This window comes from Macaca fascicularis, chromosome 2 (genome assembly GCF_037993035.2).
Source record: "Macaca fascicularis isolate 582-1 chromosome 2, T2T-MFA8v1.1".
Lineage (NCBI taxonomy): Eukaryota > Metazoa > Chordata > Mammalia > Primates > Cercopithecidae > Macaca > Macaca fascicularis.
Genome location: NC_088376.1, coordinates 81,886,991 through 81,910,536, shown reverse-complemented (window position 1 = coordinate 81,910,536; position 23,546 = coordinate 81,886,991). Strand labels below are relative to the sequence as shown.

The 23,546-nt window shown below is 38.2% G+C and overlaps 1 protein-coding gene across 4 annotated transcripts in view; it reads right to left on the bottom strand.

Annotated features, from left to right (window-relative positions):
• Positions 1 to 10,311: 10,311 nt before the first annotated feature.
• SKIL (SKI like proto-oncogene) overlaps positions 10,312 to 23,546 on the bottom strand; it is a 37,768-nt gene continuing 24,533 nt past the window's right edge. For 2 of the 4 annotated variants that reach the window (XM_065540167.1, XM_065540168.1), the window contains exons 4-7: positions 20,579 to 20,811; positions 16,447 to 16,688; positions 15,642 to 15,866; positions 10,312 to 14,648 (exon numbers count right to left, since the gene is read on the bottom strand). In XM_065540167.1, coding sequence (XP_065396239.1) covers positions 14,490 to 14,648; positions 15,642 to 15,866; positions 16,447 to 16,688; positions 20,579 to 20,811 — 859 coding nt within the window. In that variant the 3' untranslated portion in view covers positions 10,312 to 14,489. The remainder of the gene's footprint in view (positions 14,649 to 15,641; positions 15,867 to 16,446; positions 16,689 to 20,578; positions 20,812 to 23,546) is intronic. The other 2 variants (XM_065540170.1, XM_065540171.1) reach the window with 2 other exon arrangements.

Here is a 23,546-nt window from a genome sequence, read left to right as displayed (position 1 = left end):
GACGAGTCATATGCTCTATGGCTTGAGCATAAGTTCGTTCCTTCATCTTATTCAAAGGTATTTGAAGGGGAGGATTAGGGGATTAGGGCCAGTAAGGCCCTAAAACCCAGGTGTGAACTAAACAAAGGAAAAGTCCTGGTTAACTGTTCTTCTACCATTTACACCTAAAAATAGTTAAACTAAAATGCGATCCAGTTAGAGCACAAATGCACATCACAAGGCAGATGTGACTGCTGGCAAGCATCAAAAACCCACATTGAGAGCAAAGTTTGGGCCAAGGAGTAAGCTCTTAGCGCCTGCTAGTGGTTATCTTTTATCATTGCATGGCTGGTAAAAAACTGAAGGGAGCTGTGACTTGTAGAGAAATATGATTAACCTCAGCTTCGCACATTCCAAATGAGGGATAATTAAACCCATCTGGAATGTGCATTTCTCTGTGGAAGTTTTCTTCATATATTTAAAAAAGATGATTCACCTCTTTAGAAAACCAAACATGGAAACACAGGACATATATGAAATTACTTAAGCAAGATTATTCATTTAAAAAATCAAGTACTTCTACTAGGCTGTCATTTATTTATTTAGTTAGTTAGTTAGAGACAGAGTCTTGCTGTCCCCCTGGAGGCTGGAGTGTGGTGGCACGAACATAGCTCACTGTAACTTCAAACTTCTGGGCCCAAGTGATCCTCCCACCTCAGCCTCCTGAGTAGCTAGGACTATAGGTGCATATCACCACACCTGGCTAATTTTTTATTGTTGTATTTTTTTATAGAGATGAGGGAAGGGTCTCTCTATGTTGCCCAGGTTGGTCTCAAACTCTTGGCCTCAAAAGATACCCCCATCTCAGCTCCCAATCACATCCGGCCTTTTTAAAGGACAAATTTATCTTTTGAAAGGATAAATTCCTCTGGTGGATTTTAAATATTTGATAATACACACATACACACATTTTTAGAAATACTGTAGAACAAATTCATAGCATAAAAAGAGTATCAAGCATAGGCTTTAAAAATGAAATGCCTTGTAAGTTACAGGATTTTGTCTGTTTTGTTCATCACTGAAACTGTTGAGTGTGGCACAGCACATGGCATACACAAAGGCACACAATACATACCTGTTGAATGGAGTGGGGAGAGATTGAATTTGCAAGCCTACAAGTTTCACCAGGATGAGAACCTGAAGACACCATGCAGAAGAAATCAGGAGGTGGTGATTAGAGCTGGTCTAGGGAGTGGGCAAGAGGCAGAGTAGAGCTCTTTGTGGTCTCAGGTACCCACCTGGCATCCACAGTGAAGTGAAGCCTTCCCCAGTTGAAGGGATGTGTACTGCTCAGGTCTCAAACAGAAAAGTCTCTAATTACCTAGCCATGCTGGCCTCAATGCATATACCTCCATCAGATAAGAGTGGCACCTTCGCAACTCACTTCCACCTAGAGATTCAAATTCAGATACGAGAGGTGAAAACATTCCTTTTCAGGAAATTTCTCCAATAATCACTGTGGAAAACACACCAGGTTCTCTAGAACAGACAACAGGGCTCCAGGTGCTCCCCCATATCATGCCCTTCCTTCGCAGTGCAACTAGAATATCTTTCCTTCAGAAGCCATTTCTTTTTTTTTTTTTTTTTTTTTTGAGACGGAGTCTCACTGTGTCACCCAGGCTGGAGTGCAGTGGCGCGATCTCGGCTCACTGCAAGCTCCGCCTCCCGGGTTTACGCCATTCTCCTGCCTCAGCCTCCGAGTAGCTGGGACTACAGGCGCCCGCCACCACGCCCGGCTAGTTTTTTGTATTTTTAGTAGAGACGGGGTTTCACCATGTTAGCCAGGATGGTCTCGATCTCCTGACTTCGTGATCCACCCGCCTCGGCCTCCCAAAGTACTGGGATTACAGGCTTGAGCCACCGCGCCCGGCCTAGAAGCCATTTCATCCCAAATTTCCCCTCCTTCAGCTTGTAGAATAAAATAATGAAAAACTTGTACCTGGAGTTTTAGGCTTGAATCCTCTCAGAGCGTTTTCTATCTTCTGTCTTCAGGCAGGCAATTCTATTCATCTACTTCTCTGCCAAGAGTCTCAGACTGCATTAAATGATATCCTAATTCAACCTATGAGATCATAGTTCCTGAAGAAGAGCAAAAGTCCTTATTTTTACCCCAAATTCAACTATTGATTACATTTTCAGAAAACGCAGTAGCAAAAGAGTATGTAAGTGCTGAAGGGAAAAATAAGGAAATAATGTAACTAAAAAGCTACGTCTTTAAATTCTCTATCTTAATAATTAAGGGGCAGGGCGTGGTGGTCACACCTGTAATCCTAGCACTTTGGGAGGCCAAGGCAGGCAGATCACCTGAGGTCAGGAGTCAAGACCAGCCTGGTCAACATGGTGAAACCCCGTCTCTACTAAAACTACAAAAAATAGCTCGGTGTGAAGGTGGATGCCTGTAATCCCAGCTACTCGGGAGGCTGAGAAAAGAGAATCATTTGAATCCAGGAGGCAGAGGTTGCAATGAGCCAAGATCATGCCACTGCACTTCACCCTGGGCAACAGAGTGACTCTGGCTCCCAAAAATAGTAATAATAATAATAAAGAACAGGTGTTTGTTGGCCAGGCGCGGTGGTTCACACCTGTAATCCCAGTACTTTGGGAGGCTGAGGCAGGTGAATCATGAGGTCAGGAGTTCAAGACCAGCCTGGCCAACATGGGGAAAGCCCATCTCTACTAAAAATACAAAAAAGTAGCTGGGTGTAGTGGGGAGTGCCTGTAAACCCACCTACTCGGGAAGCTGAGGCAGGAGAATCACTTGAGTCCGGGAGGTGGAGGTTGCAGTGAACTGAGATTCATGCCACTGCATTTCAGCCCAGGAGACACAGTAAGACTCTGTCTCAAAAAAAAAAAAAAAGAACAGGTGTTTGCATTTAGCTACCTAGGACATGGAAACACTGAGCAACTTATTGACTTTTAAGTCTTTTACTGAAAACGTGAATAATAAAATGATCAAAACAATCATGTGTCCTCTTATTATTCATTTATTATATAATAAAAAATCACAAATCATGTTATCAATGCTACACTGTTCCATAAAAAACTGTCTACAAGAGAAGCCTATGTCTCGATTACACCAATTGTTTTGTTTCTTATGTAAATAAAGATTCTATTTTATTAAATTATCCTGAATGAGGACATTGTTTGGCACCAAGATCCAAAGCAGACATCAGAGTAGAGTAGTAAGGTTGGAATCCTGGCTCCATCACTAACTAGTAGGCTGTTTAACTTTTTTGTTTAGTAACTGCATTTAATAACTAATATTCTATTTCCTCACCAGAAAAATTGTATTAATAATGGTAACTGGCTGAGCACAGTAGCTCATGTCTGTAATCCCAGCGCTCTGGGAGGCTGAGACAGGAAGATTGCTTGATGCCAGGAGTTTTAGACCAGCCTCGGCAACCTGTCTCTACAAAAACAAAAATAGCTACTGATAGTCCTAGCTACTGAGGAGGCTGAGGCAGGAGGATCACTTGAGCCCAGCAGTTGGAGGTTACAACATGCTATGATCGCATCACTGCACCCCATGCTGGACAACAGATGGAGACTGTCTCAAAACAAAAAACAACAGTAACTATTTCATAATAGCTGTTAGAATGTTATAATTAAATGTTTTCCTAAATGTAAAATTATTGGAGTAGTGCCTAACACATAGTAAGTACTCAATAACTATTGGCTTCTATACCAAAAAATAACCAGTTGGTTGTAAACCTGTTTGTTTGTTTGTTTGTTTGTTTGCGGCAGGGTCTCCTTCTGTAGCCCAGGCTGGAGTGCAGTGGCGGGCTATCACGGCTCACCTCAGCCTTGATGCTCCCTGCCCACCAAGTTCAAGTGATCCTCCCACCTCTGCCTCTTGAGCAGCTGTGGCCATATGTGCCCACCACCACAGCCGACTAATTTTTTTATCATTTGTGGAGACAGGGTCTTACTATGTGGTCTCGAACTGCTGGCATCAACTGATCTGTAAACACAATCTTAACCTTCATATTACAGAGTGAAACTCAAAATGTTTCAAAATCTGGTAACATATCAATAAGAATTTGGAAGGAAAGAAAATGTGATCTCACCTACAAGTACAGCATATGGCCTTTTAAACAGCTAAAATAATTCTAGCCATCCCTTCTCTTTGCCGTTAAGATTTAACAACTGCATACAATTCCTTTTTCATTCCGATGACGGGATTTTTGCAGAAATTAGCTTGGCCACTGGAGGGCTCTTGCGGTCTCCCATTTGTTCTAGATAAATGATTTGATAAAAACTAACTTTACTGACACACAAACTTTACAAAATACCAATAGCACTGCTGACATACCCCTTTTCAAAAATAATTTGCAATATATAGCAAAAGGATTTAAAATATATACATGGTTTGATCCAGCTTCTAAAAATGCATCTAATAAAGTATCAAATTGTTTTTTATTTACATTTCAATTAACTGTTCAATTAAGAAGTAATTATATGTTATAAAATATGAATCTTGGCCAAGTACTGTGGCTCATGCCTGTAATTCCAGCACTTTGGGAGGCCAAGGTAGGCAGATCACTTGAGGCCAGGAATTGAAGACCAACCTAGGCAACATGGAGAAATCCCGTCTACTAAAAATACAAAAATTAGCCAGGTGTGGTAGTGCGGGCCTGTAGCCCCAGATAGTCCGGAGACTGAGGCAGAAAATCGCTTGAACCCAGGAGGCAGAGGTTGCAGTGAGCAGAGATCGCGCCACCACAGTCCAGCCTGTGCAACAGAGCAAGATCATGTCTCAAACAAAAGAAATAAATAAAACAAAACATGAATTTCAAAATACAAATTTCTAAATGTAATTCCAAAATATCTGTACAGTTGGAGATTAGTTTTTAAAATATATATAAATATATTTGGAAAATATACACCAAAATGTTAACAACTTTTTTGGGTAGTGAAATTGAGAGTTTTTCCTCTCTTTCGTTCTTCAGACATTTTCCAGTTCTCCATAATGAACGTGAATTCTTTTGATCATGAGAAAAAAAATGTTTTAAATTGTAAAATATTTTAAGTATTTTTAAATATTCATTATTATATAAGGATCTATAAAGAGTACAGGCATACCTCAGAGATAATGTGGGTTCAGTTCCAGATCACCACAGTAAAGCAAATTTCACAACAAAGCAAGTCATGCAAATTATTTGGCTTCCCAGTACATGCAAAAGTTATGTTTATGCTATACTGTAATCTATTAAGTGTAGAATAGCAGTAAGACTTGTAAAAATGTACATACCGGCCTGGCGCGGTGGCTCACGCCTGTAATCCCAGCACTTTGGGAGGCCAAGGCGGGCAGATCACAATGTCAGGAGTTCAAGACCAGCCTGGCCAATATGGTGAAACCCTGTCTCTACTAAAAATACGAAAATCAGCTGTGCGTGGTGGCACATGCTTATAGTCCCAGCTGCTCGGGAGGCTGAGGCAGGAGAATTGCTTGAACCCGGGAAGTGGAGGTTTCAGTGAGCCAAGATCGTGATACTACACTCCAGCCTGAGCAACAGAGCGAGACTCCATCTCAAAAAAGAAAAAAAAAGGAAAGAAAAGAAAGAAAAAGAAAAAGAAAAATGTACATTCCTTAATTTAAAAATACTTTATTGCTTAAAAAAATGCTAACAATGATATGAACCTTCAGCAAGTCATAATCTTTTTGGTGGTGCAGGGTCTTGCCTCCATGTTGATGTCTGCTGACTGGTAAGGGTGGTGGTTGCTGAAGGTTGAGGTGGCTGTGGCAATTTCTTTTGGAGTGCAATGGCGCCATCTCGGTTCACCACAACCTCCACCTCCTGGGTTCAAGCGATTCTCCTGCCTCAGCCTCCCAAGTAGCTGTGCCACCACGCCCGGCTAATTTTGTATTTTTAGTAGAGATGGGGTTTCTCCATGTTGGTCAGGCTGGTCTCGAACTCCCAACCTCAGTTGATTCACCCGCCTTGGCCTCCCAAAGTGCTGGGATTATGGGCATGAGCCACCGCACCCAGCCGGCAATTTCTTAGGATAAGAAAACAATGCCTGTAATCCTAGCACTTTGGGAGGCCAAGGCAGGCTGATCATCTGAGGTCAGAAGTTCGAGACCAGCCTGGCCAACACGGCAAAACACTGTCTCTCCTAAAAATACAAGAATTAGCCAGCGTGGTGGCGGGTGCCTGTAATACCAGCTACTCAGGAGGCTGAGGCAAGAGGAAAATCACTTAAGCCTGGAAGGTGGAGGTTGCAATGAGCCAGGATTGCATCACTGCACTCCAACCTGGATGACAAAGTGAGACTCTATCTCAAAAAAAAAATTTTTATCTGTAGCATGTGGTGCTATTTGATAGCATTTTACCTATAGTAAAACTTCTTTCAATAATATTCCCAGCATCATCACCAGGAGTATATTCCATCTCAAGAAACCACTTTCTTTGTTCATCCATAAGAAGCAACTCTGCATCTGTCCAAGTTTTATCCTGTGATTGCAGCAATTCAGTCACATCTAATTCTAGTTCTTTTACTATTTTCACCACATTTGTGGTGACTTCCTCCACTAAGGTTTTGAATCCCTCAAAGTCATGCAGGAGGGTTGGACTCTGCTTCTTAACTTGTGAATGTTGATATTTTGACCTCCTCCCATGAATCATGAGCGTTCTTAATGTCATCTAAAATGATGAATCCTTTCCAGAGGTTTTGTGTTTACCTTGCCCAGATCCAACAGAGGAATCACTATCTATGGCAGCTATAGCCTTACTAAATCTATTTCTTAAATAATAAAACTTGAGGTGGGGCACGGTGGCTCATGCCTGTAATCCCAGCACTTTGGGAGGCCGAGGCGGGTGGATCACAAGTTCAGGTGTTCAAGACCAGCCTGACCAATATGGTGAAACCCCTTCTCTACTAAAAATACAAAAATTAGCTGGGCGTGGTGGTGCGTGCCTGTAATCCCAGCTACTTGGGAGTCTGAGGCAGAAGAATTGCTTGAATCTGGGAGGCGTAGGTTACAGTGATCCAAGATCACTCAACTGCACTCCAGCCTGGGCAACAGAGTGAGACACCATCTCGAAAAATAATAATAATAATAAAACTTGAAAATCAAAATTACTTCTTGATTCATGAACTTCAGAATACATGTTGCGTAAGCAGGCATGAAAACAACATTAATCTACTTGTACATCTCCATCAGAGCTCTTGGGTGACCAGATATATTGTCAAAGAGTAGTAGTATTTTGAAAGAAACATTGTTTTCTGAGCAGTAAGTCTCAAAACTGGGCTTAAAATATTTTGTAAATCATGTGCTGTCATCCAGGCTTTGTTGTAGCATTTATAGAGCACAGGCAGAGTAGATTTAGCCTAATTCTCAAGGACCCTGGGATTTTCAGAATGGTAAATAAGCATTGGCTTCAACATAAAGTCAGCAGCTGCATTCGCCCCTAAAGGGAGTCAGCCTGTCTTTCGAAGCTTTGAAACCAGGCATTGACTTCTCTCTAGCGATGAAAGTCCTAGATGGCATCTTCTTCAGATAAGATAAAGATGTTTCATCTATACTGAAAATCTGTTGTTTGGTGTAGTCAGCTTCATCAATGATCGTAGCTGGATCTTCTGGATAACTTGCTGCAGCTTCTGTATAGGTACTTGCTGTTTCACCTTGCACATTTATATTATAGAGATGAAGTCTTAAATCTTTGTGTGTTCACTAGAGTTGTACTTTTAATTTCCTTCAATAACTTTTCCTTTGCATTCACAGCTTGGCTAACTGTTTGGCACAAGAGGCCCAGCTTTCAGCATATCAGGGAATGTTGCAACATTCCTTCCCACTAAGCTTAATCATTTTTAAGTTTTTATTTAAAATGAGAGTTAAGTATTTATTTTTTTATATTTTAATTTTTTTTTTTTTTTTTTTTTTTTTTTTTTTTTTTTTTTTTGAGACAGAGTCTCGTGCTGTCATCCAGGCTGGAGTACAATGACTGCTCACTGTAACCTCCACCTCCCAGGTTCAAACGATTCTCCTGCCTATGCCTCCTGAGTAGCTTGGGTTTACAGGTGCACACCACCATGCCCGGCTAATTTTTGTACAAAATGGCAGTAGTAAGTCTTTACCGATCAATAATTACCTTGAATGTAAAGGATTTAAATTCCTCAATCAAAAGGCCTAGGGTGGTAGGGTGGGCTGGGTGTGGTGGCTTGTCTGTAATCCCAGCACTTTGGAAGGCGGAGGCAGGCGGGTTGCTTGAGTTCAGGAGTTCAAGACCAGCCTGGCCAACATAGTGAAACCCAATTTTTACTAAAAATAGAGGCCAGGCATGGTGGCTCACGCCTGCAATCCCAGCACTTTGGGAGGCCAAGGCAGGCAGATGATTTGAGGTCAGGAGTTCGAGACCAACCTTGCCAACATGGAGAAACCCCACCTCTACTAAAAATATAAAAATTAGCCAGGTGCGGTGGCGGACACCTGTAGTTCCAGCTACTTAGGAGGCTAAGGCAGGAAAATTGCTTGAACCTGGGAAGTGGAGGTTGCAGTGAGCCAAGATGGTGCCACTGCACTCCAGCCTAGATGACAGAGCAAGATTCCATCTCAAAAAAAAAAAAAAAAAAAAAATTAACTATCTTTTCTGACCACAATGGTATAGAACTAGAAATAAATAAGAGGAATTTTGGAAAATTCTCAAATATGTGGAAATTAAACAACATGCTCCTGAACAACTGATGGGTCAAACAAGAAATTAAAAGGAAAATTTTAAAAAATATCTTGAGACAAATGAAAATGAAAACAAAATATACCAAGACTTATGGAATACAGCAAAAGCTGTCCTGAAATGGAAGTTTATAGAAATAAACAACTATATTAAAAGGAAATTCGATTCCCAAAAAATCAACCTAATGTTACACTTTAGGGAACTTGAAAAAGAACAAACTAAGTCCAAAGTCAGTAGAAGAAGGGAAATAATAAAAGATATGACCAGAAATAAATGAAATAGAGACTAGAAAAACAATGCTAAATATCTGTGAAACTCAGAGTTCTTTTTTAGAAAAGATAAAATTGACAAAACTTTAGCTAGACTAAGAAAAAAGAGAGGAGGCTGAAATAAAATAAATAAAAGAGATGTTACCATTGATAAAACAGAAATGCAAAGGATGATACAAGACTACTATGAGGAAGTATTGAGTAGTTGAGTACTATCCAACAAATTGGATAACCTAGAGGAAATGGATAAACTCCTAGACACATGCAACCTACCAAAATGAAATAAACAAGAAATAGAAAATTTGACAGATCAATAACCAGTAGAGACTGAATCTTTTAAAAAACAAACAAAAAGTCTCCCACCAAAGAAAAACCCAGGACCTGATGGCTTCACTGCTGAATTCCACCCAACATTTAAAAAACTAATACCGGTCAGGCAGTGTCTCATGTTTGTAATTCCAGCACTTTGGGAGGCTGTGATGGGAGGATTCCTTGAGGCCAGGAGTTTGAGACAAGCCTGGGAAACATAGCAAGACTTTGTCTCTACAAGAAAAATTTTAAAAATTAGCCAGGCGTGGTGGCACATTCCTGTGGTCTCAGCTACTCAGGAGGCTGAGGTGGGAGAACTACTTGAGCCCAGGAGTTTGAGGTTACAGTGAGCCGTGATTGTGCCATTATACACCAACCTCGGCAAAAGCAAAACCCTGTCTCAAAAAATAAAAAATAAAATAAAGAACTAATAAGGCCGGGCAGAGTGGCTCACACCTGTAATCCCAACACTTTGGGAGGCTGAGGTGGGCGGATCACCTGAGGTCAAGTCTAAAAATCATTAAAGAAAATAATCACATAATGCTGGTATTTTCATCACCCGAAATATTGCATAAAATTTCCTATTCTACAATAAAACAGGTTTTTCAAGTTAGTGTGTAATGAATAATAGACTTTTTCTTTTGAGACAGTTTCGCTCGTCACCCAGGCTGGAGTGCAATGGCACGATCTCAGCTCACTGCAACCTCTGCCTCCTGGGTTCAAGCGATTCTCATGCCTCAGTCTCCCAAGTAGCTGGGATTACAAGCATGAGTCACCGCGCCCGGCTAATTTTGTATTTTTATAGACAGCGTTTCACCATTGGCCAGGATGGTCTCAAACTCCTCACCTCAGGTAATCCGCCCGCCTTGGCCTCCCAAAGTGCTGGGATTACAGGCATGAGCCACCGCGCGCAGGCTACGAATAATAGACTTTAAAAGAACAAAGGAGAAAATGTCAATCTTAGGGAACAAGAAAGTTAAGCTCACACACGATACTGAAATAACTTGAATCAAATTGAATTGGCATTAAAAGTTTTTATTTAGAATTTGATCCACAATCTATACAAGTTATTTACAAGGCATGAAAATGGAAAACAGCACAAAATACAATTGAGGTATAAGCTCAGAGCACAGTATGTCATGTTTCAATAAATATAATTCAAAATTTGTAAACTAGGTGACCAGATACATGTCTTATTTTTAGTAAAACCATATAAAATATTTATTTCACGTGAGGTAGAGGACAGTTTTTCTGTGTCATGTAATGCAACCAACCACAGCAACTTTTAACTGTAAAACTGTACATCATTGGCAAATTTTTTAATTTAATTATGGTCAATGTAGTCAATTATTTGTTTCAACAGTTGCAGAACAGATATTTCATTTACTGCCTTCACAGATTAGAAATTCAAAAATAATTTAAGACTACTATGTTGGCTTAAAATTATCAGGATAAACAAATATTTCTAACAGGATAGTTAAAAACAAGCAAAATTTTATTTCTCATAAACTAATTCCTCAAAAGATGTCCTACATTTAGCAACTGTTTTCTAGGACATGTTTACTAGAACTACTTTAAGTATGCTGTGCTTTCTTTTCAAGTGAGGTATCTACATTGAGGAAAAAAAGTCTTATAAATTCCTTTATATTAAACTAATTTAATACACTTTTGTTTCCTGGGCTGAATTTTTAAATTTTTTTTTTTTTAACATTTGATCACTTTCTAAATCAAAAATTGTAGCACTACGTAAGACATTTAATTCTATTACTAAATAGGCTCCAAACTACATTATATAGTTTAGAAGCCATTTCAATGAAAGGATTTACCCCCCCCAAAAAAAAAAAACTGTCCTTTTAAACAAAATGCAATATAAAATACTCATATGTTTTTCTTCCAAAAGTGGAAATGCTTAAGTACCCTATACTAGAAAAAAAAAAAAAAAAATAGGCTGTTTATTCAATTCCACAATGTATAATACAGCAGTTATATGTCCCTTATTGCTGACAGCTTCGATAAAAACTATTAACAAGTAGTTCCAAGCACAGAAATACATGGACAGTATGAGCACAATTTTTCTTTATATTAATTTTTAATCTCCTATCATGTGGATTAAATGCATAAAGGGCAAATAAAAATGAGGAATCTTCCCTAAGTAATCAAAACATATGTCTTATTGAAAAGAAAATTTTAGAAGCTGATTAAAACCCTTCAGCACTAGCTTTGCAATTAATTTTGGAGAAATACCTTGACACATCTTATAGTACTTGAGTTTCCTTATAACTTTACTTTCCTTCAAACAGAAGCTACCTATGTGCAAATAAACTGATTGTTCTGTCAGGACTTCTAAAAGATATGGATAGCCCACAAATATATACTTTATTTCACCTACTTTAATAGCTGCTTTACAATTCACTATGTACAAATGATTTTATATCTTAACTGGTAATATATTAAATATGTTATAAAATTAGTTCAAGAAGCATAAAACACCCTCTCATGAACACAGAAATTCAAGCAAAAGAATATGCTTAAACAAAAACTAAAGCACACAGCAAACGTAAATTGTTGGTCAAATCTTTTCATAGTGTTATAAGTTACATTTGTGAAATTTAGACCAGTTGAAGAGCTTCCTCAATAACAGCAAGAGGTTTTACATTTATTACCTTTATAGAGTAGCTACACTTTTCTCATACAGTTTAGACTACAGAAACTATCACCACCCAAATTAAACATCACCCAAGCTAATATTCTTTCTTCCTTCTAAAGATGAGCTAGCAAAACTTTTTATTAGGCTGTCCCTTTAATGCAGCTTTTTAGAGTAAACATTTTTACATTTTTCCCAAAAAGAATTATTTTTTTGAAGTCTGAGGAAAAATCTGCTTGCCTAGTGAATTTGGCACACAAAAACTAACAACAAATCAAACTTTAAGCTAGCAACCAACACACAAAATAAGCATGCAAAGAATAGAATAAGTTTTATATGGGTATTTTAGCCGAGGCCACTTATAAGGTATTACAAAATCTCTATATTGTTTTCAAGCTATGTGGTGCAGTTTAAAGTTACTTTTAACAATAATACGTATATTTACAATTGACTTAAAAAACTATTTTCAAGGAAGTTAGACACCTATGGCACATCAACACATCTTCTGAAAAATGAAGACTATACAACGTCATGTGGCAAATTTTCATTATGTGAAGGACTAGAAAAAATATTTCTTTACTCAATTCTGAATTACCAGTTCATAATAATTTAATGGTGTTTAAGCACTGCTTAAAATTTTCAAATAACATATTTCAAGGATTAAGCAATTTATTTTAGAAGTTTTGGGTTGAAACAAATTATTTTATCATTTTCTAGGTAACATAAAGCAGAAAGGTTCCAAGTGAATTAGAAATATAAATGAAATTATAGGTGTTTGAGTTTGTCTTCCAAAAAGCTGAGCTGTGACACGAATAATTCAAAATTAAAATAAAACTATATCATAAATATCTGATTTTTCTTTCTCCAGATCTAAATAGATTGTATTGGGAGAATACGTCATTTTAAATATTTGTTTCTGCATGTCATTTTAGTATTTGTTCCTCCTTGAGAAGATTCCAAGAATCAACAAATTAAATTAGTCTTAATATAGCAAAATTTAAATGGAAAACTGAAAATACACATTTAGGTCATACTCAGTAAATAAATTACATTTGGGGAAGTACAAAATTCTTTTTGGATATGTACTATTAAGCAAACACCGTTAGATTATCTATCTTCTGTGCTGGAAATAGAGTATAACCTTAACCCTAGCTAATTTATTTTAAAATAAATACAGCTCGCTGAAGTAATTCATACACAGTACCTTATAAGAGAACATGAAAAACATGTATTATCCCATAAAATCCATGGGGTAATAATGTCAATTAATAATAGTTTCAGGAAACTTCCTTTAAAAACAGATCTAAGAATTTTACCTAATATATTTTAAGCCAAGAATTAACAAATATGAAATTTGCCATTAGAGAATGACAGACTTTTCTGTGCAAAAAAAAAGTGCAGAAGATGTTTTCCCTCCCGAAACTATGGAATTCCTTTATCTTCTAAAACTTACCTAAAATCTTTTAGTAGCAGATAACTAAACTGTCCTATACGCACCTATCATGTACTATCAGTTGACTGTAAATTCCTGATTTTTATATTAAGTAGTAACTGAAAATGGTCCATTCGTGCAAATTTTGGTAAGACTTAACATTTAAACATACAAAAGTCCAAAATAACCTTCAAGGTGTTTAACATTTTACAACTTAAAGGAAAACAAGTCCATTATATAAATTTCAGTAAGACTCATAACTACATATAAAAACTATACAGGATGATTATGGATTGTATAGAAACTGATATACAACAATGGTATCAGTTTTTCTCAAGAACATTAATATTTTCACACCATTATTAACAACACAAAGTTCAGAAATTATTATTTTATTTTTGAAAAGTTGCTGCTTAAAAAAAAATCTAAATATAACCACATTTAAACTGAAAAACAAACTACAACTGCTTCTTCTGTTTAGCAGCAGTGCATAATAACACATTATTCTTCCCCACTGTGCTCATGGGGTATGCTATAACCTCAATAAAATTTCTCCTAGGATACACATTAAAAAGAAGAGAACTGGTGGAAATTCATTCCACAATCTGAACCAAGTAAAAGTAAATTTGATGTATGTTAATGAGTATACTATATCAACTTAGAAAAATCATGTTAATGAGAAAAGGGGAGATTCAACTCCTTGAGTAGCTCTATATACTTAAAATATAAAGCCACATTGTATCTAAAATTGAGTCTGAAATATGGATAACAAAATTGACCACAGTTATTTTCCATCACATACTGCAGCTTTTAAAAAGTACACAATTGTTAAGTTTGCATTAGAAATATAAGCAGATTACCTACTAGTTGAAACCATATGGTATTGTTACTAAGCTGGTTTTTTAAAAAAAGTACAAAGAAACATACATTTTCATTCATTTGGAAAATGTAAAAATTTAAGTACTAATATATAATCTCTTCACTTTCTCTGATCTACAAATGGATAGAATGCCTAGTTATCTTCATGCAGATAAGTTCTTCAGAATTCAATTACCAAAGCAAGCAACAAACAAACAAAAAAAACTTGTCAATAATACACAGATGAATCTCTTTAACAGTTTCTATTCTTTAGCAGTCTTTGATGATTTCAGAATTTGCAGCTTTAGCTCTTTTATCATCATCTCTAACTTCTGTCTTGCTTCCCGTTCCTGTCTGAGTTCATCTTGGAGTTCTTGCCTATCGGCCTCAGCATGGTCCAATCTCTGTCTCAGTTCTGCCAACTATGTGATTTAAAAGGCGATGTCAATTTTAATTGTTTTGTTTTTCCACTTAATCCTCATATCATAGAAAATACCTATTTTCAAATTACTTCTTACAAAATGAACTATTTCATGTACACTAAATCCATTAAGCATCTAATACTATTAATTTGACATCTGACAGGACATTAAGTTTAAGAAAAAGCAAAGGAACGAAAGGAAGGAACATGTCCACCATGTTCATTATGCCCTATACTTTACTATATGGCTCATCACAGCCTGCTCATGTTAGTTATTTGTTCATGTTCCTTAAATTGTGAGATTCTATTAACAAAAGAGAATTGTTTATTTTTGCTCCAGTGCTTTTGAACATAATAGGCAACAGTTCCTGTTTGTTAATTTGCAGATTTGAAAGCTCATATACTACATTAAAATAATATAACATATGATATTCAGAGGGCTAGAGATTACCAATTTAGGAACTAAACTGCCGTAACCTAATAAAAGTTTAAACTAATAAAAGCAACAAATACCAAAATAATCATCTTGGACAATACAGCATAAAGCTATGTTTAACAGAATTATCTATTTTGAAATCTAGCTTAGTAAACTGAGCTTGACAAAAAGTAATTCCTTTATTAGAGAAGTAACAGTGGCTGAGCGCAGTGGCTCACGTCTGTAATTCCAGCACTTCAGGAGGCTGAGGCGGGCGGATCACAAGGCCAGCAGTTTGAGACCAGCCTGACCAACATGGTGAAACCCGATCTCTACTAAAAAATACAAAAATTAGCCAGCCGTAGTGTCGCACGCCTGTAATCACACCTACAATCAGGAGGCTGAGGCAGGAGAACTGCTTGAACCCGGCAGGCGGAGGTGGTGGGGAGCTGAGATCACGCCACTGCACTCCAGCCTGGGCGACAGAGCAAGACTCTGTCTCAAAAAGAAAAAAAAAGAGAAGTAACAGTTTCCATTTCCATGCTGAAAGGGCACCATTATACAAACAGTAATTCTTACCTGTCCTGCATATTCAGCCTCTTTGTCTTTTTCTAAATTTGAGTCACAGGTACATTTTTGCTTCATTATCTGCTCCAATTTTTTCTCTAAGTCTTTCTGTTCAACATAAAATTCTTCCATTCTTTGAGCATGTTCATTCTGCAAAGATTCAAGTTCTTTCTGTAAATTCTGCTGTTCTTCAGTGAGTTCCTTCATAGATTTTGAACTACTCAACATTTTTACTTCCTGTAATGTAAACAATCACAATACAATTTTTACTTTATTTTCATCATCTTAAAATTTTCAGTTCTGGAAAATTCAGCACAGAAAATACCTAAAATTCAGCTATCATTACCAGTTCTATATAGAGGTAATTATTTTTTAAAACTATTTTCTCAAAAAATTTTAAAGTATATTAAAATTGCTTATCAGTGTAAAACAATAATCTTAAGTACATTTGTAGCATCTCATCTTGACTTTTCTTACTAGGCATATACGGGGGCACTGGGCGCGATGTCTCACACCTGTAATCCCAGCACTTTGTGAGGCCAAGGCTGGTGGATCACAAGGTCAAAAGTTAGAGCCTGGCCAACATCGCCAACACAGAGAAACTCCATCTCTACTAAGAATACAAAATTTAGCCAGGCATGGTGACATGTGCCTCTAATCCCAGCTACTTGGAAGGCTAAGGCAGAAGAACTGCTTGAACCTGGGAGGCGGAGGTTGCAGTGAGCTGAGATCATGCCACTGCACTCCATCCTGGGTGACAGAGCAATATACAAAAGTATCTTTTCATAATGGACTATCATTTAGATAACAACTTTACCATCTGAAGTTGTTGCTTCTTTTGCAAAATCAAGTTTAGTTTTTCCTGTTGCTTTAAATAAGTTCTCATTACATCTTCCATGATTTTTCCCTTATCATCCTCACAAATGACATCTTTCACAAGAAGAGGAGATGAAGCAGCAGCAACAAGGCCAATTCCCACTTGGTTTATGTCTCTGACTAATTTGCAAGTGGCAGACTCAGATTTCCTTTTACTTGTAGAATTATTTGAGATTGATCCATCTTTGAGAGAAAAAAATCAAGTAACAAAGTATGAATATCACTCCATTAAAAAATCACTAGAACAATCCATAAATGAAAATTTTAAAACATTTCATTTATAAATTAGACTAAAACAAATAAAATAGGAATAAATTTAACAAAAGTAGTGCAAGTACAATTACAACTACAAAACATCACTAAAAGAAATTTAAGACCTAAATATATGGAAAGACATCCCAAATTCATGGACTGGAATTTAATATTGTTAAGACAGTAACAGTCTCCAAATTGATCTACTTATTCAGTGCAATCCCTATCAAAATCCCCACTGGATTTTTTGCAGAAATTGACAAGCAGATTCTAAAATTCATATGGAAATGCAGCAAACCCGAAATAGATAAAACAATCTTGAAAAAGAATAACAAAGTTAAAAGACTCACAATTCCCAATTTCAAAGTTTACTACAGAAATCAAGACTGTGTGGTATGACTTAAGGATAGACATACAGATCACTAAAACAGAATTCAGAGTCCAGAAATTTAAAAAACTCATACTTTACAAGGCAATTGTTGTTGACAAAGTGCCAAAGCAATTCAATCAGGAAAGAATAATCTTTTCAACATACAGACAACTATATCCACATGCAAAAGAAAAGGTTGGACTTTACACTGTATACAAAAATAAATTAACTCTAAATTAATCAAAGACCTAAATGTAAGAGTTACAACCCTTAAATATAAATTTCTTGGCTGGGTGTGGTGGCTCACGCCTATAATCCCAGCACTTTGGGAGGCCGAGGCAGGTGGATTACCTGAGGTCAGGAGTTCGCCACCAGCCTGACCAACATGGTAAAACCCTGCCTCTACTAAAAATACAAAAAAAATTAGCCGGGCATGGTGGGGTGCACCTGTAATCCCAGCTACTCGGAAGGCTGAGACAGAAAAATTGCTTGAACCCAGGAGGTGGAGGTTGCAGTGAGCTGAGATCGCACCACTGTACTCCAGCCTGGGCAACAGAGTGAGAGTCAGTCTCAAAAATAAATAAATATAAATTCCTTCGAATTGGGATTAGGCAATAGTCTTAGATATGATACCTAAAACAAGAAAAAAATAGATAAATTGGATATAATAAAAATGTAAAACTTTTGTGCTTCAAAGAACGCTAACACAGCCAAGCACAGTGGCTCACACCCTGTAATCTCAACACTTTGGGAGGCTGAGGCAGGTGGTTCTCTTGAGCTCACGAGTTTGAGACCAGCCTCAAAATGGCAAAACTCCAACTCCACCAAAAATACAAAAATTAGGTGAGCATGGTGGTACATCCCTGTAGTCCCAGCTATTTGGGAGGCTGAGGTGAAAGGATGGATTGAGCCCAGGAGGTAGAGGCTGCAGTGAGCAGAGCTGGGTGATACAGCCAGACTTTGTCTCAGGGAAAAAAAAAAAAAAAACACACACACACAAAAGAACACTAATAAGAAAGTAAAAAGAAAACAGCATGGTAAATCAAATATTTGATAAGGATCTAGTATCCAGAATATATAAAGAACTCTTACAACTCAATAGTAAAAAGACAATCTAGTTTTAAAACAGCCAAAACATCTGAATAGACATTTTCCCAAAGATATGCAATGTCCAAGAAAAACATGAAAAGATACTCAATATCATCATTCACTGAGAAACTGCAAATTACAACCATGATATACCACTTCACTAGGATGGCTATATTCAAAAGACAATAACAAGCGTTGACAAAAATATGCAAAAGTTGAAACTCCCAAGCTACCACAGGAATGTAAAATGTTACAACTGTTTTAGAAAAGTCTGGCAGTCCCTCAAAACGTTAAACGTAATCACCACATGACCTAGCAATTTCACTCCTAAACATATACCAGAAAAACCTGAAAATACAGTCCCACACTTAAACTGCTACACAAGTGTTTACAGCAGGATTATTCATAATTTCGAAAAAGTAGAGCCACTGCAAATGTCCACCAACTGATGAAGGGATAAACAAAATGTGGTATATCCACATAATCGAATCTTATCAGGCCATGAAAAGAAGTCCTGGTACATACAACAACATGGACTATGAAAACATTATCCTTAATGAAAGAAGCATAAGCTTTTCGGTCAGACATGAAAAGCCACATGTTGTACAATTCCTTTTATAATGAAATGTCCAGAATAAGCAAATCCATAAAGATAAGACAATAGATTAGTGGTTGCCAGAGGCTTCAAGAAAGGGAGAATCAGGGTGTGACTCCTAATGGATTACAGGGTTAATTCTTGGGAGTGATGAAAATATCATGGGCCGAGGCGGGTGGATCACCTAAGGTCAGGAGTTCAAGACCAGCCTGACAAATATGGCGAAAACCCTGTCTCTACTAATAAAACAAAACAATTATCCAGGCGTGGTGATGCACGCCTGTAATCCCAGCTACTCGGAGAGCTGAGGCAGGAGAACAGCTTGAACCCAGGAGGCAGAAGTTGCAGTGAGCCGAAATCATCCCATTGCACTCCAGCCTGGGCGACAAGAATGAAACTCTTGTCTCAAGGAAAAAAAAAAAAAAAGAAAACCCCCAAAAATCTCAATTCTCTATAAAAAATTAAATAAATAGAGGACCCTCCAACTGTTCCAAGGCAGCTAAAGTAACTGTTACACTGCCTAATCACTAAGCAAAGCTGCGCTGCTATATGGATGGTAACACAGGCAATATCTGCGGACATGTCTCATTTAATCCACAGTATTTTAAAAGGCATGATAAGTAGCCAGCTATTTTTTTCTTTTAAACGACCAGCCAATATTCCACATTTATGCCATATGCCTGGCCCCTAGAGCTTTCTTTTTTTTTTTTTTGAGACGGAGTCTTGCTCTGTCACCCAGGCTGGAGTGCAGTGGCCGGATCTCAGCTCACTGCAAGCTCCGCCTCCCGGGTTTACGCCATTCTCCTGCCTCAGCCTCCCGAGTAGCTGGGACTACAGGCGCCCGCCACCTCGCCCGGCTATTTTTTTGTATTTTTTAGTAGAGACGGGGTTTCACCGTGTTAGCCGGGATCGTCTCTCGATCTCCTGACCTCGTGATCCGCCCATCTCGGCCTCCCAAAGTGCTGGGATTACAGGCTTGAGCCACCGCGCCCAGCCCCCTAGAGCTTTCAATCCTTGCTTTATTCCATAACTAAGTTTCCCTGAGTTCTATACCTAACTACTCTTACTTGCATGTACTTCTTAGTATTAGTTAAATGCTGTCTCAGTTCATGGCAAATTAGAAAGAAAAATAAAGGCTGGGTGTGGTGGCTCACACCTGTAATCCCAACACTTTGAGAGGCCAAGGCAGAAGGATCACTTGAGCCCAGGAGTTCAAGACCAGCTTGAGCAACATAGCAAGACCCATCTCTACAAAAAAAAATTAAATTAAATTAAATTAAATTAGCCAGGCACAGCAGTGTGTGCCTCTGGTCCCAGCTACTAGGGAGGCTGAGGTGGGAGGATCACTTGAGCCAAAAGGTTGAGCCTGCAGTGAGCTATGATCTCGCCACTGCACTCCAGCCTAGGCAACAGAGAAAGACTCTGTCACAAAAAAAGAAAAAAAAAAGGAAAGAAAAACAAGGATCTCCTGAAGACTGACAGCAAATAAAAGGTAGGAAAGGAAAAAAATTCAGATCAAAATAACTTGCAGTCTGAGGCCAGGTGGCCTATCTGTATCTATCTCAGTCTCCTGAGCTATCACCACGCTAGAAAAGTATAGCAACTGAGATTAAAATAAATCACCCAGAGTTTTGAAGGGTAGCATTTTTAAAGGTAAAAGCTCTAATTATCTGAAAATTTAGCTTAAACAAAAAGTCTGTTTGAAAATGCTGAATAAATGTGTTCATTAGATATTTAATTTTAGAAAGATAATCTCTGAATACTTACCTAAACGGCTACATAATTCTCTACTTGTTTTTAAATCCATTTTCTCCTGTTCCTCAAGTGAGACATCTGGATAAGACACTGTTTTTTGAAGTTTACAACTACTGTGAGCCTTCTCTGACTGTCTTGATATGGACTTACTTGACTCTGTCTTTGTGAGCTCTTTAGACTGGGATACAGCAGAAGTAAGCGACACATTTGGGGCAACCACTTTATCACACATGTATAAGTAGTAGCTGAAAACAAGTAAAAGCAAAACAAGACATATATTACATATTACGATTAAGTAAAAATCAAATATGTAACATGCATTTCTGTGGTTAAACTTTTTTTTTAACCAAAACAGACAATATTACAACTCAGAAAATAAAGGTCACAGTGAAGAATTCTCAGGAAAAAAATCAGCACTTTAGGCATTACAAACAAAATTATAAGGGATTTTTTGTTAGTCTGCAAGTAACCCAGGCTGGAGTGTAGTGGTGTGATCATGGCTCACTGTAACCTCTAACTCCTGGGCTCAAGCAATCTTCCTGCCTTAGCATCCCAGGTAGCTGGGAAGACACATCCCCATTTTTTTTTTAGAGATGGTGTCTTCCTAGGCTGCCAAGTTGGCCTTGAACTCCTGGGCTCAAGTGATACCCTCCCATCTCTAACTCCCAAAGCACTAGTATTACAGGCATAAGCAACCATAACCAGCTTGCAAATAATTTCGTGGGTTTTTTTTTTCTTCTTGGCAAGTAATTTATAAGCACTAAAAAGATACTCAGAAAGAAAATCACAGGCCCTTCTCCTTCCCTCAGAACCACCCCAGAACTATAAGCATTAAGCACTTTATACATCTGTGTAACAACTCTGAGCAGGTAAGTTTTACTCCAGAAAGAGAATCATCTATAACTACTTTGGAGGACTTTATCTTGCCCACCACCCTTCTAAACAGGGAATCTTGGCTCTTTGCTTTGGTGAGGCTGCTTCAGTTGCAGACTGCAAGGTTATGGACTGATTCACAAGAGGCTCAATGAGGAGCTCCCAGGGCTCTTCTTATATACCTCAGAGACAGAATATGCACTCTGAATGCCACCCAGCTACTGGGCAGTTCTTATATCAAACCCCACTGAGCAATCTTCTTAAAATGCTTCACTACTTTCTATTCATTTGAGAAAATGTCAATAATATATTATGCAAAACTAAGATGGAAGAGATTACCAATTTTGATCAAAACTCACATAAAATTGCCCAGTAGACACATCTGAGACGCTCGTGGAACAGATTTCAGCTACATATTTGTAACTATATATTCTGAGTAACACTTAGCAAAAAGATGCAACCATTTAAGACTTGACACTCCATCCCCTGAACTCCAGACAATCTCCTCTTATATTTCATTTTCTTTGTACATGACATCTATATTGTTCCCCTTTGTTAATAACATACATTTTTGAGCCAAAATCTCAGTTTTCTGACAGGACAAGAAAACCGACAGGTTTAATAGTGCTCAAAAGACTTACTGCAAATACAACAGGTAAAGTAGTGATTGTACAAACGTAAATAAGACTCGGTCTCTTTGTCACCATGCTTGGAGGGAATACAGATTTACACTAGTAGATAAAAATCTAGGACTCAACAAGAAAAACTTAAAATCTAGGGTGCACGTTTACTGAAAAAGTAAAACTCTGATTTTGAGAAGTGTGGTTATTAAGAAAGCTCTAAGTTTCAAAAGAATTTCTTTTTAAAATATCAAAGTTGCAGGCCAGGTGCAGGGGCTCATGCTTGTAATCCCAGCACTTTGGGAGGCTGACACAGGTGGATCACTTGAGGTCAGGCGTTCAAGACCAGCCTGGCCCACATGGTGAAACCTCGTCTGTACTAAAAATACAAAAATTAGCTGGGTGTAGTGGCGGGTGCCTGTAATCCCAGGTACTCAGGAGGCTGAAGCAGGAGAATCGCTTGAATCCGGGAGGCGGAGGTTGCAGTGAGCTGAGATCGCACCATTGCACTCCAGCCTGGGCAACAGAGCAAGACCCCGTCTCAAAAAAAAAAAAAAAAAGTTGAAGTCGCAGCTGGGCACGGTGGCTCACGCCTATAATCCTAGCAGTACTTTGGGAGGCCAAGGGCAACAGATTACTTGAGGTCAGGAGTTCAAAACCAGCCTGGTCAACATGGTGAAACCCCGTCTGTACTAAAAATACAAAAAAATTAGCTGGAAGTGGCAGCTGGCGCTCAGGCTCAGCTACAGGATGCCATGGCAGAAGAATTGCTTGAACCTGGGAGGCGGAGGTTGCAGTGGACCAAGATCCTGCCACTGCACTCCAGTCTGGGTGACACAGTGAGACTCTGTCTCAAAAAAAATCAAAGTTGTACACCAAACTCTTGAAGAGTTGGTTTACCTCTTGAAGAAAAGTAAGAAATTAAAGAACTTTCATTTTTTACTTGAGGGCAAAAAGAAAATGACCTATTTCTAGAAAACACATAGAAATACATAGTAAAGGTTATTTAAAATATTCAGTGCAATTTATAATTAATTTCATTTTAGATTCTTTCTTTGAATTTTTTCTAGTAAGAGTGACTAAACACAATTCGTCTACAATTTCCCTATAATGATAAATGAAACCAAAAAATACATTAAATACCAACGGACTTATTTAAAAATAATTTGGAATTTTCAAAGATAATCTATGATTAACAAGAAAGCCTGCAAATAAAGAAATAAATTCCTGGTCAGGCGCAGTGGCTCATGCCTATAATCCCAGCACTTTGGCAGGCTGAGGTAGGCAGATCACCTGAGGTCAGGAGGTCGAGACCAGCCTGGCCAACATTGTGAAACCCCGTCTATACTAAAAATACAAAAATTAGTTGGGCATGGTGGTGTGAGCCTATAGTCCCGGCTACCCGGGAGGCTGAGGCAGGAGAATCGCTTGATCCCAGGAGGCGGAGGTTGCAGTGAGCCGAGATTGCGCCATTGCACTCCAGCCTG